This window comes from Poecilia latipinna, unplaced genomic scaffold (genome assembly GCF_001443285.1).
Source record: "Poecilia latipinna isolate Pla-1442-1.1 unplaced genomic scaffold, P_latipinna-1.0 Scaffold1211, whole genome shotgun sequence".
Classification (NCBI taxonomy): Eukaryota; Metazoa; Chordata; class Actinopteri; order Cyprinodontiformes; family Poeciliidae; genus Poecilia; species Poecilia latipinna.
In genome coordinates, this window is record NW_015113827.1 from 134,200 (window position 1) to 150,799 (window position 16,600).

The window sequence follows — 16,600 nt, forward strand, 5'->3', positions numbered from 1 at the left end:
GACGGCTTCCCGCGCCCCCCCTGCAATGACACGGTGCCCCCCCAGGGGGCGCGCCCCACAGTTTGGGAACCTCTGGATTAATGCATCTACTTCATGAAACAAAGTTAAAACTCTATTAATTTCTTTATTATTTTAGGATTTGCTCCATTCTTCCACCTTATATCTGCAGGAACTTTCCCTCCTGACAACAATAAACTCCCCAAACATGTTTGTGCATTTGCTCAGTGTTCTAGGCTCCTCTGCAGCTGTGTGTGTGTTCATGTGTGTGTGCTATGATATAAATCCACGTACCGGCAGGACAGTCTCCCTCTGACATAATAAGGACTTCAGACTGCAGCTTGCAGGCGTCTCTGCGGAGGAAACACTCGTTCTGGTAGTTCTTGTTGTTGGAGCCGCACACCGGGGCGTAGTCGTTGTTGCACTGCAGAGGAAGAGAAAACCAGGACAAAAAAACATTCAGAAACTGATACCTGAATTCATTAGGGTCTAAGGATGAAATGAAACTGACCAACAAGTTTACATTTAGTACATTCAGTATTTTCAAATCAAACAGAAAAGTTCACTTTCTGAGCTGTGAATGAACCAAAACAGAAGCCAGCATGGAGGAATCATCTTCAGATTAGTTAATGGAGTCTGAAGGTTCATTGTTACCGTCACTCTACTACATGTTAACGGGAGAATCTGTTACCTGAACTATAAAACCCAGAGGCTGGGGAGGAGATGACAGGGGAACCAAACGAACCAGTCAGATGTGATGAGGAGCAGCTGTGGCTGAATGCAAGCTTGGAAACTAACAGTCCACCTGATAGTCCGGTAAACTCGGTTTGGTTCGAGACCAAAACTTCATCATCTGTTCCATCTCCAGCTGCTGTGGTTCTCTTTCTCTCTGCTCTGAGTCAAACCAACCAAAACCTCTGAAAAAACAGTTCCCCTCCTGGCCTGTGGGGGCGCCGCAACAAGAACCACTGAAGAAAATAACACTAAAACCTCCTGAAGAAGTTGGGCGCAACTTCTGTCCTGACAAAATGGAAACAAAAATGAAGTGGCATCAGATTTTAGTGGTTTGAGGATTTGTCTTTTGTTTTTGGATAAAGACCAGGAGTAATTTCTCCCTCTAGCGCTAAGCTAACATATCTGTTGTGGAAGTATTTACCCAGAATGCCCTGCATTGTAGTCCACTTCCTACTTTTGGTCAGTCTCTGGTCCGCTTGGCGTTGACATATGCATTCAAACCAAAGCAGAGTTCACTTCAACCAAACCCAGAGCGAAGTCTGGAGGACCAGAGTTTGATTTTTTGGGTCCATTAGCATTCACACGCCCCAAATGAACTGGACAAACGGACTGGAGTTGGATTAAAGCGGAATAAACAGGGCTGGCGGTAAGACACCCAAAGAGGAAACTTATGGGAGATGAACAAAAACTCAACGAAACTACAAATCACAAAAGATAAATCATAGATCTAAGGCTACATTTACACAGCAGCTAAATGTGACTCAACTCCAACTTCTTCACCACAAAATAATCCGATTTGAGCCACTTGCATATGTGAAACAAAATAGTATCCGGTTGTTTTGAAAGTGTCCGCAGTTTGACATGACACATGCGTCATAATTCTGCACCAGAAGAAGTCAGACGCTGTAAATCTAAACAACGGCTCAGAATGATAATGATGACATTATGAAAGGAGTCTGTCAGTGAACGCCTCACATCAATCCCATCGATCTTCGTTCCGACTCCACATCCAAACAGACGAATCTACAGAAACTGAAGACCAACACTCTCTAGTTATTAACTTCCTTCATCTTGTTATGATTTGGTGATGACACCATAGGGTCTGGATAGCTCTGAAATCGATCCATAAGCGCCGGCGCCGGCCGTATTACTTCCATAAACATCGCGCTGCTGTGTGACGTCAACGTTCTTCTTCAATTAGGAGTCGTAAACCGTTCACACAGAAGTCTGACTACGGTTGTGGATTTCATCCAAAAAATGTGATCATCAAAAGCTGCTGTCTGAAAGTAGCGAAAGATCACAAAAAAAACACACAAAATAATAGAATAGTTCTCTCGGTTTTGCCTTTTTGTTCTCACTTCCTCAATTCTTTATCATAAAGACTAAATTTCAAGTAGATTTCTTTCTTTTCTGTGTCTGTCTGATAGTTCTGTGAAAATGGTTAAAAACTGGACTGAAACTGTGAAAAAGGAGCCAAATTTGGAAGAAAAGCTGAAGAGCTGAATCCAGACCAGTTAAAGGATGAATTTATGGCTGATTGGAGGGAAAACGAGAAGGATGAACGAACAGGTTTGAAGCTATCAAAGTGATGACTTCCTGCAGCCATTTTCTACAGTTTAGCCTCTGTTTTCTGTGTACATTCAGCTGGGAGGAAACTAATTCATTACCAGCTCTAAAATGCTGAGTCCTTCCATTCAGAACTAGGATGCATGCTGCGCAGCTTTTTAATCATTTTTTTAGCTTTAAAACAGAATAAAAACAGCAACTTGTTCTGTTTTTCGTCGTTCTCCGTATTTTGGATCTGCGAACGGCCGTGGAGCTGTGCAGAAAAACAGCTTCCCCCTCCTGCTGATCTGCTCGTGTTGCTCCACTGGAGCAGTGGGAGGTTAAGTGACTTGCTCAAGGGCACTCAGGAAAATAGCTGTTAAGGTACAGAGGAACATTACTCATTCATATCCCCACACGGCTTGCTGGCTGCAGAACACGCTTGGCTCTTTCAGATGACTGATGGCGCTGCAGGACTCAGTCTCTGTGTCCCTCTTTTTGGGGCAGCAGAGATATTCATTTGATTTCATATTGATTTTTTTATCCCCCCCCCCCCGCTGCTACACCGCTGGAATAACAAACGTGATTATTCAGTGGAAAAATATTACCCACAGTTCCCTGGGAAGAGGCCCCAGCTGTCAGAGAAGCTGCTGCACGATACCTGGTTACTTTATTAAACGGTGACAAACGTTTGGTGAAAAAGTATGAAACTTCACAAGCATGGAGAAGGAACGATGAACAGATTCAGGATTTTTATGCCTGAAATAATTCACATGTGAAATAATAGTTGATTTTTAAGAAATATTTCTCACAACTGTAACAGTACAGAAATCACTACCAGCTTTTTTTAGCAGATCTGATCATAAATTGTTATTTTTCCTCGCTTTTTTTCTACATTTTTATTTAAATGACAGAAAATATTTTTCAAAAAGTAGCTTTATTATTTAAAACAATACAGACATAATATTAGCAGAATTAAGATGGAATTTTACAAGAAATAATGTTTTTAAACCAGGTTAATACTGAGCTGGCATCGTGTTAGTAGTTAGTACAAACTTCCACTAATCTGCTAATGACAGAGCTAATTTTTAGCTTATCATTTTTGCTAACTTAAAACATTTAGCACACTTAGCTTCCCCTAAATTAATTTTAACAGATAACTTAAAAAGCACTAATTTACGTATCTGTTTTGTAAACTTTCAGTTCAATAAAATTTGACATGTGTTGAAATTTTGGCTATTGACTGTTTTCTCCCTCATCTTCTTTAGTATTAGCTTCAGCATTCTTGCTAACCTTGAAAACATCCAGGGCACGTAGCTTTGCCTAAATTAATTTTTCCAGATAAATTCAAAAGCACTGTAAACTTTTACTTTAATAAAGTTTGACATTAGTGCTGAAGATTTGATCAATGACTCAAGAATTGTATAAGAAGTTGGCTATTTATATTCATGCCCTTATTCTGAAATGGGTGAAAACGACACTGCAGTTCTGTTTCCTGTCCTGATGTTCTTTATTTTTTCACAATAACTTTATTTGAAACAGTAGAGCTGGAAAAGGGTAGACTGCCTTCTCCGGGTCAGGGGGGTCGTCCTGCCTCAAGTGGAGGAGTTTAAGTATCTGGGGATCTTGTTCACGAATGAGGGAAGAAGGGAGCGGGAGATCGACAGGCAGATTGGCGCAGCGTCTGCTGTGAAGCGGGCACTGTACCGGTCCGTCGTGGTGAAGAGAGAGCTGAGTCAAAAAGCGAAGCTCTCGATTTACCGGTCGAGCTACGTTCCCACCCTCATCTATTGTCATGAGCTTTGGGTCATGACCGAAAGAACAAGATCATGGATACAAGCGGCCGAAATGGGTTTCCTCCGCAGGGTGGCTGGGCTCTCCCTTAGAGAGAGAAACTCGGTCATCCGGGAGGGACTGAGAGTAGAGCCACTGCTCCTCCACTTCGAGAGGAGCCAGTTGAGGCTCGGGCATCTGGTCAGGATGCCTCCTGGACGCCTCCCTGGTGAGGTGTTCCGGGCACGTCCCACCGGGAGGAAGCCCCGGGGAAGACCCAGGACACGCTGGAGGGACGATGTCTCTCAGCTGGCCTGGGAACGCCTTGGGGTTCCCCAGAGGAGCTGGAAAAAGTGGCTGGGGAAAGAGAAGTCTGGGCCTCCCTTCTGAAGCTGCTGCCCCCGCGACCCGACCCGGATAAGAGGAAGAAAATGGATGGATGGATGGATGGATGGATGGATGGATGGATGGATGGATGAAACAGTAGAGAACAAGGTATAAACATAAGTTCAATATCTAAGAACTTTATGGAACATGCAAAAAATAAATCTAAATTGAATTCTTTCAAGAGCAGTTAGGACTTTAGCGTTAGTGTTCGCTAAATATCATATTGGTGTAGCATTTTAGTGTTAGCCAAACTACCAATTATGACTAGTGGTTTAGAGTCCGCACAGCATCTTTTTAGCTCGTCGTGCCCAATCCTGCTTCAAACACAGCAAAGATTTGATAATCAGGAGGAAAATATCATTTCAGGATCTCAGGACAGAAGAAACAATGAAATGTGTTTCACATTTTAATCAAGCTGAGATGGAAGGAGACAAAGACAGTGAAGGGAGGAGAACAAGAAGCCACTCTGGCTGCCGATCAAAGGATTCAGAGAGAAAAAGCAGAAAAGAGTCTGAAGAAATGATTGGGAGTAAAGAAGACGAGTGACACTGGGCTAACGGGAAGAAACAGACCTACATGGAGAGAAAAGTGTAAGATAGAGACGTGAGACAGAGTCCTGGCTCAACAAAAACCTGGCACACTATGAAAAAGAGCTGCAGCGCCTGAAGAAAAGGAGGGGAAAAAATGCCATCATAAAAGAAAAAGGACACTGAAAGAAAGGACAGAAAATCCTCTTAAAGGAGAAACAGGAAATATGGCAACGCCACAAAGGTGGTTGGGGAAACTTCCTGGAGGGCTCAGGGTTTTTATTTTTATTTTTTTTATTTGGATGCCATCCTCTCATCCCGCTCCCCCCCCTCTCTCTCTCTGGCTGTCCTTAACCTGGGGACTTGCTTTTCTGCCAGGCATGATGCAACACAAAGCAAAAGCTGCCCAGCAGAACCCTGTGGGTGTCTTTTAAGAGTGCCTTCATTTCCGTGAAAACTCTCCGGAGCCCTCACTTGATCTCCCACAAAAATCTGGCTCCCACCCCGGGGGAAAGCGGTGGAGGGGGCGGCACATCTTCAACCTCTGTCTTTCTTCCAGAAGAAGCAGGAAGGAAGACCTATACGCATATATGACTGGGTAGGACAGTGCCTGTTAGCCGCTATGGCTAGTGATCTACACCTGCAGGCGCCACTAATACTCACTGAATAATGTTCATGTAAAACCAGCTGTTGCAATGAAAGACCAGCATGTAGTGCCATTATTTCTTGTCTTATTTCTGTAAAATATGGCTTAAAATAAAGCTGAGAAAATTTCCAATCTCTTAAAATGTTAAATATGTATTGTATCTACATATAAACCCATAAACAGCTTGGTTTCTGTCAGTATTCAAGAGAGCACCTAACGTATTTCTCCTTCATATTTGATAATTAGTTTAATTTTACATATAATTGCCACTGTAGGAGCCATAGGAAGTTCAAATTTAACAGCTATAGTTTATGAAATATTGAATATTCCCACTTTCTACAAACAAACGAAGCGTTTAATTCAGTTTTTGGCGATTATTAAACTTATTAGAAGTGCTGCAGTCCGCAACAGCAAAAGGAAAATAACGCTAAGATAATGCTCAAAAACACTGACGTCCAGGTTTTTTCCCGCTCTTTGCGTCTTCTCCACGCAGACTCGTTGCCATGGCAACCACTGACAAAAGCTCCACCGAAAAACATACATTAAACATTAAATATTTCCCACACAAAGAACAAAACATTCAATCCGTTACAGTTTTCATGTTTTCAGGCTTGATGTTTATTTTTGCTTTTATTAATAAGTGATCGTCTGAACACTAGCGGCGGTTAATTTAAACACCTGCTCAGAGTTTCTAGGTCGCCTTTTTTAGTGTTAATCGAAATATACCGAATTGGGCAACAGACTTAGTGTTATCAAAGTCAAACTAGGAAAGCTAACTTACACTTCTTCGACATATTTATCTTTAAAAAAATAAAACTGACCTGTGAAATCTGTTGCCCTTGGACCTTCTTTTCTGGTTTTCTTAGTGTTGTCAATTAACAGCAAAACATTGCGCTCCTTTTACAGCTTCTTTGCTTAACTGTGTCATTTTCCCAACAGCCGATATTCTGCATAGCAACAGCATGTGTGACGCACAATAGTCACGTGACACCCAACACAGTCCGGTTGCCAGATTGGGTAGGTTTCCGCCCATTTGTGCTTCTTTTGAACACGTTGCCTGTTCAAAAGCTTAAATTTAAGGAGCTCTTTTGCGCAACATTTGGTTTTATGATTGAACTGAGATTATTTTTTGTAAGGTGCCTTGAGGAGACATTTGTTGTGAATTGGTGTAATCTACAATAACTTTCTGGAGAATTTAATTTAATGAGCTACAACAACATTTAACTTCCCTTTGGGATCAATAAAGTATTTTTGATTTTTTTATAAATAAACCTTATTGAAATGGGGGGAGTTTAGAAAGTGTTTATAGCAAAATTCAACCAAAATAGTTGTCATATTTCGATTGTTTCTTTTTTTTATGCAATGTCCTTGATTTCATTTTATGAGTTTATTTTTAAATGCCTGCAAAAATGACATCAGTGATCAATAGCTATTGGTTGTACATATCCATTTTTTGCACCTCCGAATACATAGTTTTCATGTGACGTCACACATGAAAACTATGAGGAATAAAGAGGGGACATTTGTAACAAACAGTCATCTTGTAAGCATTTTCTATGGAGTTGCCATGACAACAATAAACTAGCTGAGAACTAGCTCTCACTTCGTTCCTATCCAACTTATAAACAATATTAGTCCATTACAACTCTATCACAATTTTTGAGTCCTCTACCCACCTCTGTTTAACACTAAGATAAATATCAGTGATATTTACTGTAGTACTTAATGCTGAACTAGCCAAACTAGCTAACTTTTATCTGCTAGCTAAGACAGAGATGTATCGACATGTAGCCATTTTGTTCTTGTATCTTTCTCTCGCACATTGGTCAAGAGTGTCCACATATTTTCTATTTGTTGCTATGCTTTGTGCTGCACTTTCCTACCAAGATGGCGCCGATCACTTCCAGTTAAGGTTTGTGGGAACTATGTATCGGAATACGTAGCATTATTCTTCAGATCATGCTCTGATCTGCCAACTGCTTTTTCCCTCAGTAACAACTTCTCCTGACGTGACAGCAACAAATAAAGCGAGCTGGTATTACAGATTTTAAACTTTGTGTTTCTTTCAGCCGCGTCACCTTCAGTCAGCGCCGGACTGCCACGCCGTTGTTTTAGCCGTCACCAGGGCGCCGCCGCTTTGATCCCGCCTCGGCTTGATAACCAGCAGCGTCTGATGTCGACAGTCGGAGAAAAATCAGCTTTGTCAGCTGTTGCACTTTGCTGCAACTCAGCCGAGTTGACTGTCAGGCTTAATAGAAATGAAAAAGACGGAGGCGCCAAGACGATGCAAAGCGAGGAGACGGTTGTGTAGGAAGCGCCAGAATGAAGAGGTGATAATGAGAAGTGGTGGATGAGACAGAAGGTGAAACAATTTGATCCTCTGCAGACAGAGCAGAAGAGGCCGGTGGCCGCTGCCATATGGCCCGGCCGTATGTCCCCGCAGGCTGAGGCGCCGCTCATGCCCAGGACTTTCCCCAAATATCTGAGACAACCTGGACGCCATCTCTACCAGATTTAAAGCGATAGCACCCAGGAGGAAGAGTCAGATCAGGACAAGGTTTTTTAAACAGTCTGTTAGTGGTTTCATATTCAAAATGTCAGAATGACTGAAACTGGCTGTCAGCTATTTCACTTAAATAGTATTTAGCCGTCAGAAGAGAGAAATGTGGAGCTTTATATTTTCACCATGTTAATCTTTCATTAACAATTATCAGCTTCAAACTAAATACTGTATTAGCAAGCTAAATACTTAGCTTGGAGCTAACAGTTAGCTGAACATTTAGCTCCAACCTAAATTTATAACTCCAAACTAAACGTGTAATTAGTCAGCTAAATATTTAATTTGAGGCTAAATATTCAGGTACCTCGTGAATATGTCATAAAATACTGTTTTTATGAAATATTACATGAAATATTTCAATTACATGAACATTTAGCGAGCTACCTGAATACTTAGCCTCAAACTAAATATTTAGCTCTAATCTAAATACTTAACTCAGAGCAAAATATTCACCTAGTATTTAAATTCACTTACCAATAATTACTTTAATTAAAATGTTTTTAATTGTTGCAGTTTTTTTAGATGTATATACTTCAGATCTGATGATTTTGGCCCATGTGACGAAAACTTTGGACGCCCCTGTGTTAGGGTGTCCTAACTTTCTCCTCAGCTGGGAAACCAAAGTTAAGTTTTGTGTCCACTTATTAATAAATTAATTTTTTAAAGGGATAGATAAGAAACGTGTTATGTGAACATTTCTTTTGAAAGAACTACATTTTTAACGAGGCGCTCAATGTTGTTCCATTTACAGCTGATTTTCACAGAAATTATGTTTAATTTACAAACTGTTTTATTTCTTTCTCACACTCAGTCTGCTGCATCTTCCACCAAATGAGAGTTTAGTTTCTGCAAACCTCCTGTAGGGGGCGCTGTGGTTCTGCCTGCTCTCGCTCCATCTAGGTTCCACTGCTTCAATTTTCCTTAGCTCCTACACACACACACACACACACACACACACCCTAAAACACGTAGGGCAAGCTGTCGATGCATCCACTGTCAGAACAGTTTGTGGGTCAAAATATACAAAAAGGAAGCAGAAGATCCATAAAAACAGAGGAAAAGATCCACAGAGGAGCGGGAATAAAACGCACAGAGGACGAAAAGGTAAAGGAGAACCAGAGGAGAGAGGGATGAAACCGAGAAGTGGACTGATGATAGCTGAAGGTACTGATGCTCAATGCAAACCACACAGGAGCAGGAGACAAAGGAGGGGAGAGAAGGCAGGTTCACGCATCGCTGGAGGGAAGGAAAGACCAAAACATGACACAATATCAGCTTTAATACTCTGAACATCATCATCCCACTGAAAGGCAGGATCCAGCCAAGCAGCAATTAGTCACGAATCGCTCACAGGAGTCAAACCGAGGTGTGTGTTTGTTACTCTGCAACAAACATGAAACAAAACCAAACGATGTCCAACTGCAGAAAACCAGAGTAAATGTCAGGAAATCTAAAAATGCTTTAAAGTGCCGCACTGCAATAACCAAACAGGAGTTATTAAAAATAATCAAAAACATCCAAAGCTTTCAGTTATGCCCAAATATTCATGCAGGTTCTGTGATCAGGACTCATTTGGATGTGATTTAAAGGCAGAAAAATGGATTAAATAATGAATTTAATCACCAAGAAACCAGCTTTAGCCTTTAGAACATGACAGGAATCCAGGTTAGAACATCCAGCTTTGTTCCAGAACATTTACACAACTTTTTCCAAACTTCTCCAAACTTTCCATGACTTCATGCTCACCATCTCTGAGCCAAAACACACAATGTTACGGCTGTCGCAATAAAACGATAAAATAACAGACAACATACAAGGAAATTCAGCAAGAATAAAGTATATAAAGACAAGAAATAGACGTAAATAAATATACATGTTTAAGAAGTACTATTAGACAGCAAAGCCACCAAAAACATTCACAAAATTACATAAACTAATATATTCAAACAATGCATTTCAAAGAAATTCATTTACTGACAAACAGGTGATCAAAGCTGTCCAAACAAAAACAACATACAGTTAATAAAATCTAAAATAATCCATCCGCTCATCTATTAAACTTCTGGAACAAAATAATCACCAAACTTTCTCAAACTTTTGCCACAAAATTCCGCAAACTCTGTGACTGTCGCCAAGGAAGCAAACTGGAACAGCTAAATATTTACCTAGCTATCTGTCAGCTGGCTGCCAAATGCTTAGCTCGCTGAGAAAATATGCAAGCTTGAAAAGTTGAAAAATTGTTAGAAAAACTCAAAAATTTTGATATTCACATCAGAAATTTTCTATTAAAAAATAAGAAAATTCCTGAATTTCAAAAGTAGAAAATTTGCTACAAAAAATCTCCAGTTTTAAGATTGATGTCAGAAATTTTCTATAAAACAAAGAAAATTCTCTAGTTCCAAAAGTCGAAAGCATTTCCAATTTTTTTGTCATAAATTTTCTCTTTTTTTCGCTTTAAAATGACCCTGATACGCCGTCAAACAGATGTACCGTCATGGACAGTAAACTGTGATTCGATTCTAAATGTTGTTTAATTCAAATGTGTAAGACAAATTGTGTGTTTTGCAGTCGTTCTGCAGTAGTTTAGCAAATCAGACGTTTATAATTTATGAGCCGTTTTTATTCTCACCGGCGGCTCTGAACAACAGAAATTCATCCCTCAGCGTTGGTGTTGTTTGCTGCTTTAGCGACACTTGAAATAATGTCTGTTGGAGCTGAGAATAAAAGCGTCGATTAGCTTCCTGAAGAAGCCATTAGAGACCATAGGAACAGTTCTGCGTAAGATTATGAAATCATAATATGTCCACTCCAGTTAAAGTACTTTAAAGCACCGGAGCTGTTCTGATCTGGCCTTTCAGGAGGACAGGATGTTTAAATTCTCACAGTTTAACAATCAAAAACCAAAATAAAATCTTAAAGTTGGTGTGTTCATATCCCTGCAGGTTAATGAATGGTTTTGCACAGAAAAACCATATTTATGTCGTTTCGTCTTCATTCCTGAGAAAGCAGGAGTGACTAGGTGAGATAATGTAATTGTAATTTCACATAATTACATGATATGGTTAATTTTTGTAATAATGAAGAGTGTATCATTTCCTTACGAAGAGCTGCCATTACCCCATGAGCTGCTCTTTGGGAATCCAAGTATTAACAGATTTATATGGTAGAATTAACCCTGCATGCAGCTAATCTGAGCCGGCATTAACGGGGAATATTTAACAGATTTTCTGGGTTAAATTAACAGAAGTGGCTGAGTTCAGCGCTAATTCGGATCTTTTTTCTTTTTTTTTTTTACGCTTTTCAAATGCAGAGAAAAAGTCCCAAACAGCAGTCGTAAGTAATGTTTAATGGAACCATTTTACTGACATTTTATCCTTTTTCCCAACACTTTGGCGCTCCAGTTATCTTTAAAACTGTATGCTAAATCTGAAAACCAGTTTCTTCACTGCCTGGATGCAGAGAGGGAGCTCTGTGAGCAGCAGATAACCTTGCCCCAAAGTGTACCAACACACAGAGGGAGGATTTATTGGCCTGCTTATTTAATAGAGACCATATAGATCAAGATCTCTCCTCAGATGGAAGAGGGCAGAGGGGCAATAAAAGAGCATGTGGACATTTTGGATGGAATCAAGAAGCATCCAATCATTTGACTGCAAAGTGTTTGGTTGTTTTGGTTTTTGCTAATATGAATGTAAAACTAGTGTAATCTAAAGTCACAATATACCCAGGTAAACATGAAGGACTTAATGTTGTAGATCTTAAATCTTTCTGAATAACTGGTGTTTGGGTGAAAGCCGTAAAATTCGGTTGTCCACAGCGTCAGGACTGGTACGTTACCATGGAAACGTTACATGTCATTGTTAACATCAAGAAGTTTTGTGCATGCACACAAGCTGGAGGCCAAAATTACGATTCTTTTACCTGCCATCCATAGTCTTAACAATACAATACAATGAAACCTGGAGATTTGGGTGTTATTTTTTTTTCCAAAATCTCTTCCTCTTTCTAACTGTTTATTCAATGTCACATGCTGTTTTTATCTAGTTTTTTAATTATGTAAAGCACCTTGAAATGCCTTGCTGCTGAAATGTGCTATACAAATAAAATTTGATTGATTGATTGATTGATTCAGTGCAGTAAAACACAGAAATCGGAAAATAACAGAAAAAACAATAAAGAACAACTCAAAACTCCTCGTATTCTTTTTCTCTCTCCATGTTGGCTACACTACATGCGGTCCTGTTGCCATAGCAACTGACAACAACAGCTCCACTAATGTATCAGGACTTAGCACCGGAAAACAAAGTTAGCAGTTTTTTTAATCTTGCAAATTGCAACGTATCTATAAATGTGTCATCATGTTCTCGTTTTATGTTTCTTTTGTTTACGATGTTTATTTTTATTATTAGTCCCTGAGTTCCCTCCAGTGGTCAAATATTGAACAGCGGAGCCAAAAATCTGAAAAGAAGTTTGGAGGTGAAGGAATCTTCGTCAGCGTAGACAGAGCGTCTGCATTAAATCGCACGAGATTAGAACATCAATGTTGCAACATTTGAGCAACACTAAATTCAAAGCTTTAGAAGATATTTGCAGCAAATCTCTTATTATATATTTGTGAAATGGCCTGAATGTTATCAGTGTTGATTTATGTTATTTTCTTTCATTCTTTCTTTTCTTTCTGGTGCTGATAATATATATTGCTATATTTTTGTCTCAAAAGCAAAAAAAAAAGGCTTTTCAGGCATTTTTTCCTATTGTACAAAAATGTAAAAACTGATGTTTTCTAACAGCCACTTCCACTTTGCATCTAAGTGAGCAGCAGCAATCACAAATACAGAGATCAAGTGGATGGTATGTCAGACTCCGTGTTTCTGCCTTGTTATCTCAACAACAAATAGAAGAATAAGCAGGAAATCTGGCAGATTCTCCCAACTGGACCTTAAATCAGACGGATTTACAGCGACAGCCTTTCTGACATGACCCTCATACTTTACTGATAGGACAGAATATGCATCAGCAGTCTACCAGACCACAAAACAACGGCTGGCAAAAGTAGAAAAAAGAGTAAAATTCATCTCAGAAATTTGGGAAAAAGTTAGGAAATTTCTGAGTTTGCAAAGTTGAACATCTATTAGAAAAACTCAGAAATTTTGAGTTTAATCTCAGAAATTTTCTTGAAAAAAATATTTGGAAATTTCTGAGTTTGAAAAGTCAAACATTTACTAGAAAATTTTCAGAAATTTTAAGATTAGTCTCAGAAATTTTATTGGAAAATGATAGCATTTCTGAGTTTGAAAAGTCAGACTTTTACTAGAAAAAACTCAAAAATTTAGAGATTAATTTCAGAAATTTTCTAAAAAATAAAAAAAAACATGGACATTTCTGAGTTTCAAAGGTCAAACATTTTTGACTTTTGGACATTTTTGACTTTTGAAAAGTCAAAAAATTATCAACATTATAAAATGTCCTTGTTTTTTTCTAGAAAATTCCAGAATATTCTGGTGGAAATTTACCCCTTTATTTTTCCATCTACAATTCCCCCAATTCTCTCTTGTAGTACCAAGTATGGAGACAAAATTAACTTTATATATTGGTTTTGTAAGAACAATGTAACGCTTCACGTTGCAGCAGCTGCTGGCGGTTTGGTCTTAAAATCCGGTTTGCATAAGAAGAACTGCTTCACTGTTTTCCAACACAGGTGAGTAAAACAGCTGACTCATTTCCTCTCTGCAGGAACCAACCAAGGATCCTGTAACTCAGGTTGGCATCACTGAAGCCTTCCCTGTTGCGACCTGGACTTGTTTCTGCATCACACTAATAATAAATATGAATTTGTGTTAAAGCAGGGCGTTCGCCCCCACAGGATCAGGTCATCACTATCTTACTTCAGAAAGTACAAGCGGCGCGGCGCTGCATGAAAAATGCTCCTGAGAAATGGGACAGCCGCTGCAGAGTCTATTAGTCATAAATTGTCATGAACTCCTTTCATGTAAACAGATGCTTCGTGTTTCTGCTGCAGTTCCAAGTCGTATTGTAACAACAACAAATAACGTCAAGTTTTTGAGATATTTAGGTGGATCAGCGTGAATTTGACAAAAATACATAAAACGGGGTTAGAGTGGCTGATTCAAACAGACAGGAGGAAACTGTTAACTACAGAAATAATTTAGTTCTGAAACGAATCGAATCAATCATGATTAATTCATTATTCAAATAATATATTTGACCAGTAACTCCTCAAGCTGCAGGTTCAGCTTCACCTGGTTCACATTCTGCAGTCAATCAGAACATCAATATCCAGATACTATCGGAACCAAATCGGTATCAGTGTCAGATCCAAACTAATGTGGTAAAACTGACACGTCAGTTTCATTTTCCATTGTGAAATTTCATTTTTGTTCTAGTTTCTCAACTGTGTACTCAGAAAATATTTTGTTTTGCTCTCAAATGACAGTTTTTAACTCTTCGTTTATGTAGGAAAAATGCAGAATTTTCTATCTATTTTGTAGACACTTAAAAACTAAAATTCTGTTTTTGGTTTAAGCAAAACAATTAAATGGAAAAGTCAGAAAAACACCAAAAGGTCTGAAGTTTGACCTAGCATTAATAATAAGATGTATCGATATTATGGGGGTGTATCTATTGTATTGTATCGTTTATCAATTATCGTGGTAATTCTTTTAAATGATATTAACTTTGAATTATTGTTGTCAGTTAATGACTTTTAAAATGTCCCCAAACTGTCTTTATTGTCTGGATTGTTGCTTTGTTCTTTTCTTTTCTTTTTTTTTTTACCATTTTTTTCACTGTCTGCTCAATAATATTGTCAATAAATATCAATTAATTTAAAATATGATTAAATGCCGTTATTGTGTGCAGTGACATAAATCTCACTTTTTATGTGTTTTGTCCTAAATAAATTAAAAATGGATGTTTTTCAGGTGCAGTATTTGTGTTTGTGGGGCTATGTTTGAGGAGTTATAAATAGTTATTATTCTCACTTATACTGTTATTGGAATAGTGCCAGAAAGTATTGTGATAAAACTGTGAGTCCATATCGCCCAGCCATATGGTATCGTATCGGTATTGGTGACATTTGCCCTGTTTTTACTTGGTATCAATCAGCACTAATAACCATCAGCTGATCTCTCAAAACAACACACCAACATATCCCCAGCTCCGTCTAACTCAACAATAAAGGAGCAAACTGTCTACAAACACAGCGAGCACCGCACCAAGTCGACACTTCTCCAGAGAGCGTCTGAGTGTGTGGGCCGTTTCACTATCCTCCTAAACACAGAGTCAGTGGTTCAGAACTGCTGAAAGGGATTTTTTTTTGTTAAAGGACACTCCTGGGAACCTTTTTGTGCAGGCATCTCAGGCACCAGCCCAACATAAAAAGGAGTATGAAACGCTTCACTACGCTGCTCCCCCTTCATCAGCATGTGTGGCATATAGAATGAATTTCAATGACAACTTTGACATTTTCTGCAGAAGCAGAAAACTGTTTCAAGAGGATGAAGTCCACTGATCTTCACCGGGAGTTATGGCGCTACAACAATTCATTACACAGCCTTCAGAAAGCCCGAGATATCAAAGGAGAGATGGAGCAGTGATTCCATCTAACCGTCATAATCTGCTGTTGTGATGAAGATGTGTCAATCTGACATGGAAATACAGATTACAATAAGCCTGAAGAGTTACTTTAGATAACTGCGATTACACCAACACTCCTGTAAAACTACCCTTTCGTAATTTTTCTAAGGACAAAAGTCACTTAAAAAAGTGAAATTAGTATCACTAAACTACACAGTTTATCTGCATCTAATCATATTTTCAGATGTATTGACAGTTACTGATGCTATTATTGAACAAACACTGGAGAACAAAGTACAACAAACAGTCCCACCAGCATGGACAGTTTTAGAGGATTTTAATTGGAATTTATAGTGACAACAATGAATCTAAATGTTGGGGTGTGCTGTGGTGGCACAGGGGTTCAGCACAACCCACATATGGAGGAGGCCTTAGTCCTCGACGCAGCTGTCGCAGGTTCAATTCCCGGCCTTGGCGTCCTTTGCTGCATGTCTTCCCCCTTCTCTCATTGCCCACTTTCCCTTCAATTAACTATCAAATAAAGGCCACTAGAGCCAATAAAACCTTTAAAACAAAACAATGAATCAAAATGTCCATAACAGAAAAAAATGATCACGATAAATGATTAACAATACAAGATCACCAGGCTCAAACATGTCAAAGGTGCATACATGTAAATATAAAGGTAGTTTCCACACGGCTACACTAAACAGAGCGGCCATGAATCAGGAAGACGGCCGTCACAAAAACAACTTTTGGTCAAATCAACTGAATCGAGTTGATTTTTTTTATCCTTAAAGCTGACATGTTGTGATTAGGTCAGATCTACAGGCG

The 16,600-nt window shown here is 39.1% G+C and overlaps 1 protein-coding gene across 1 annotated transcript in view; it reads right to left on the minus strand.

Annotated features, from left to right (window-relative positions):
• The window catches only part of tmeff2a (transmembrane protein with EGF-like and two follistatin-like domains 2a), a 132,917-nt gene that overhangs the window by 82,670 nt on the left and 33,647 nt on the right, over positions 1-16,600 (minus strand). Inside the window, exon 3 of the mRNA XM_015053880.1 lies at positions 292-421. Coding sequence (XP_014909366.1) covers positions 292-421 — 130 coding nt within the window. The remainder of the gene's footprint in view (positions 1-291; positions 422-16,600) is intronic.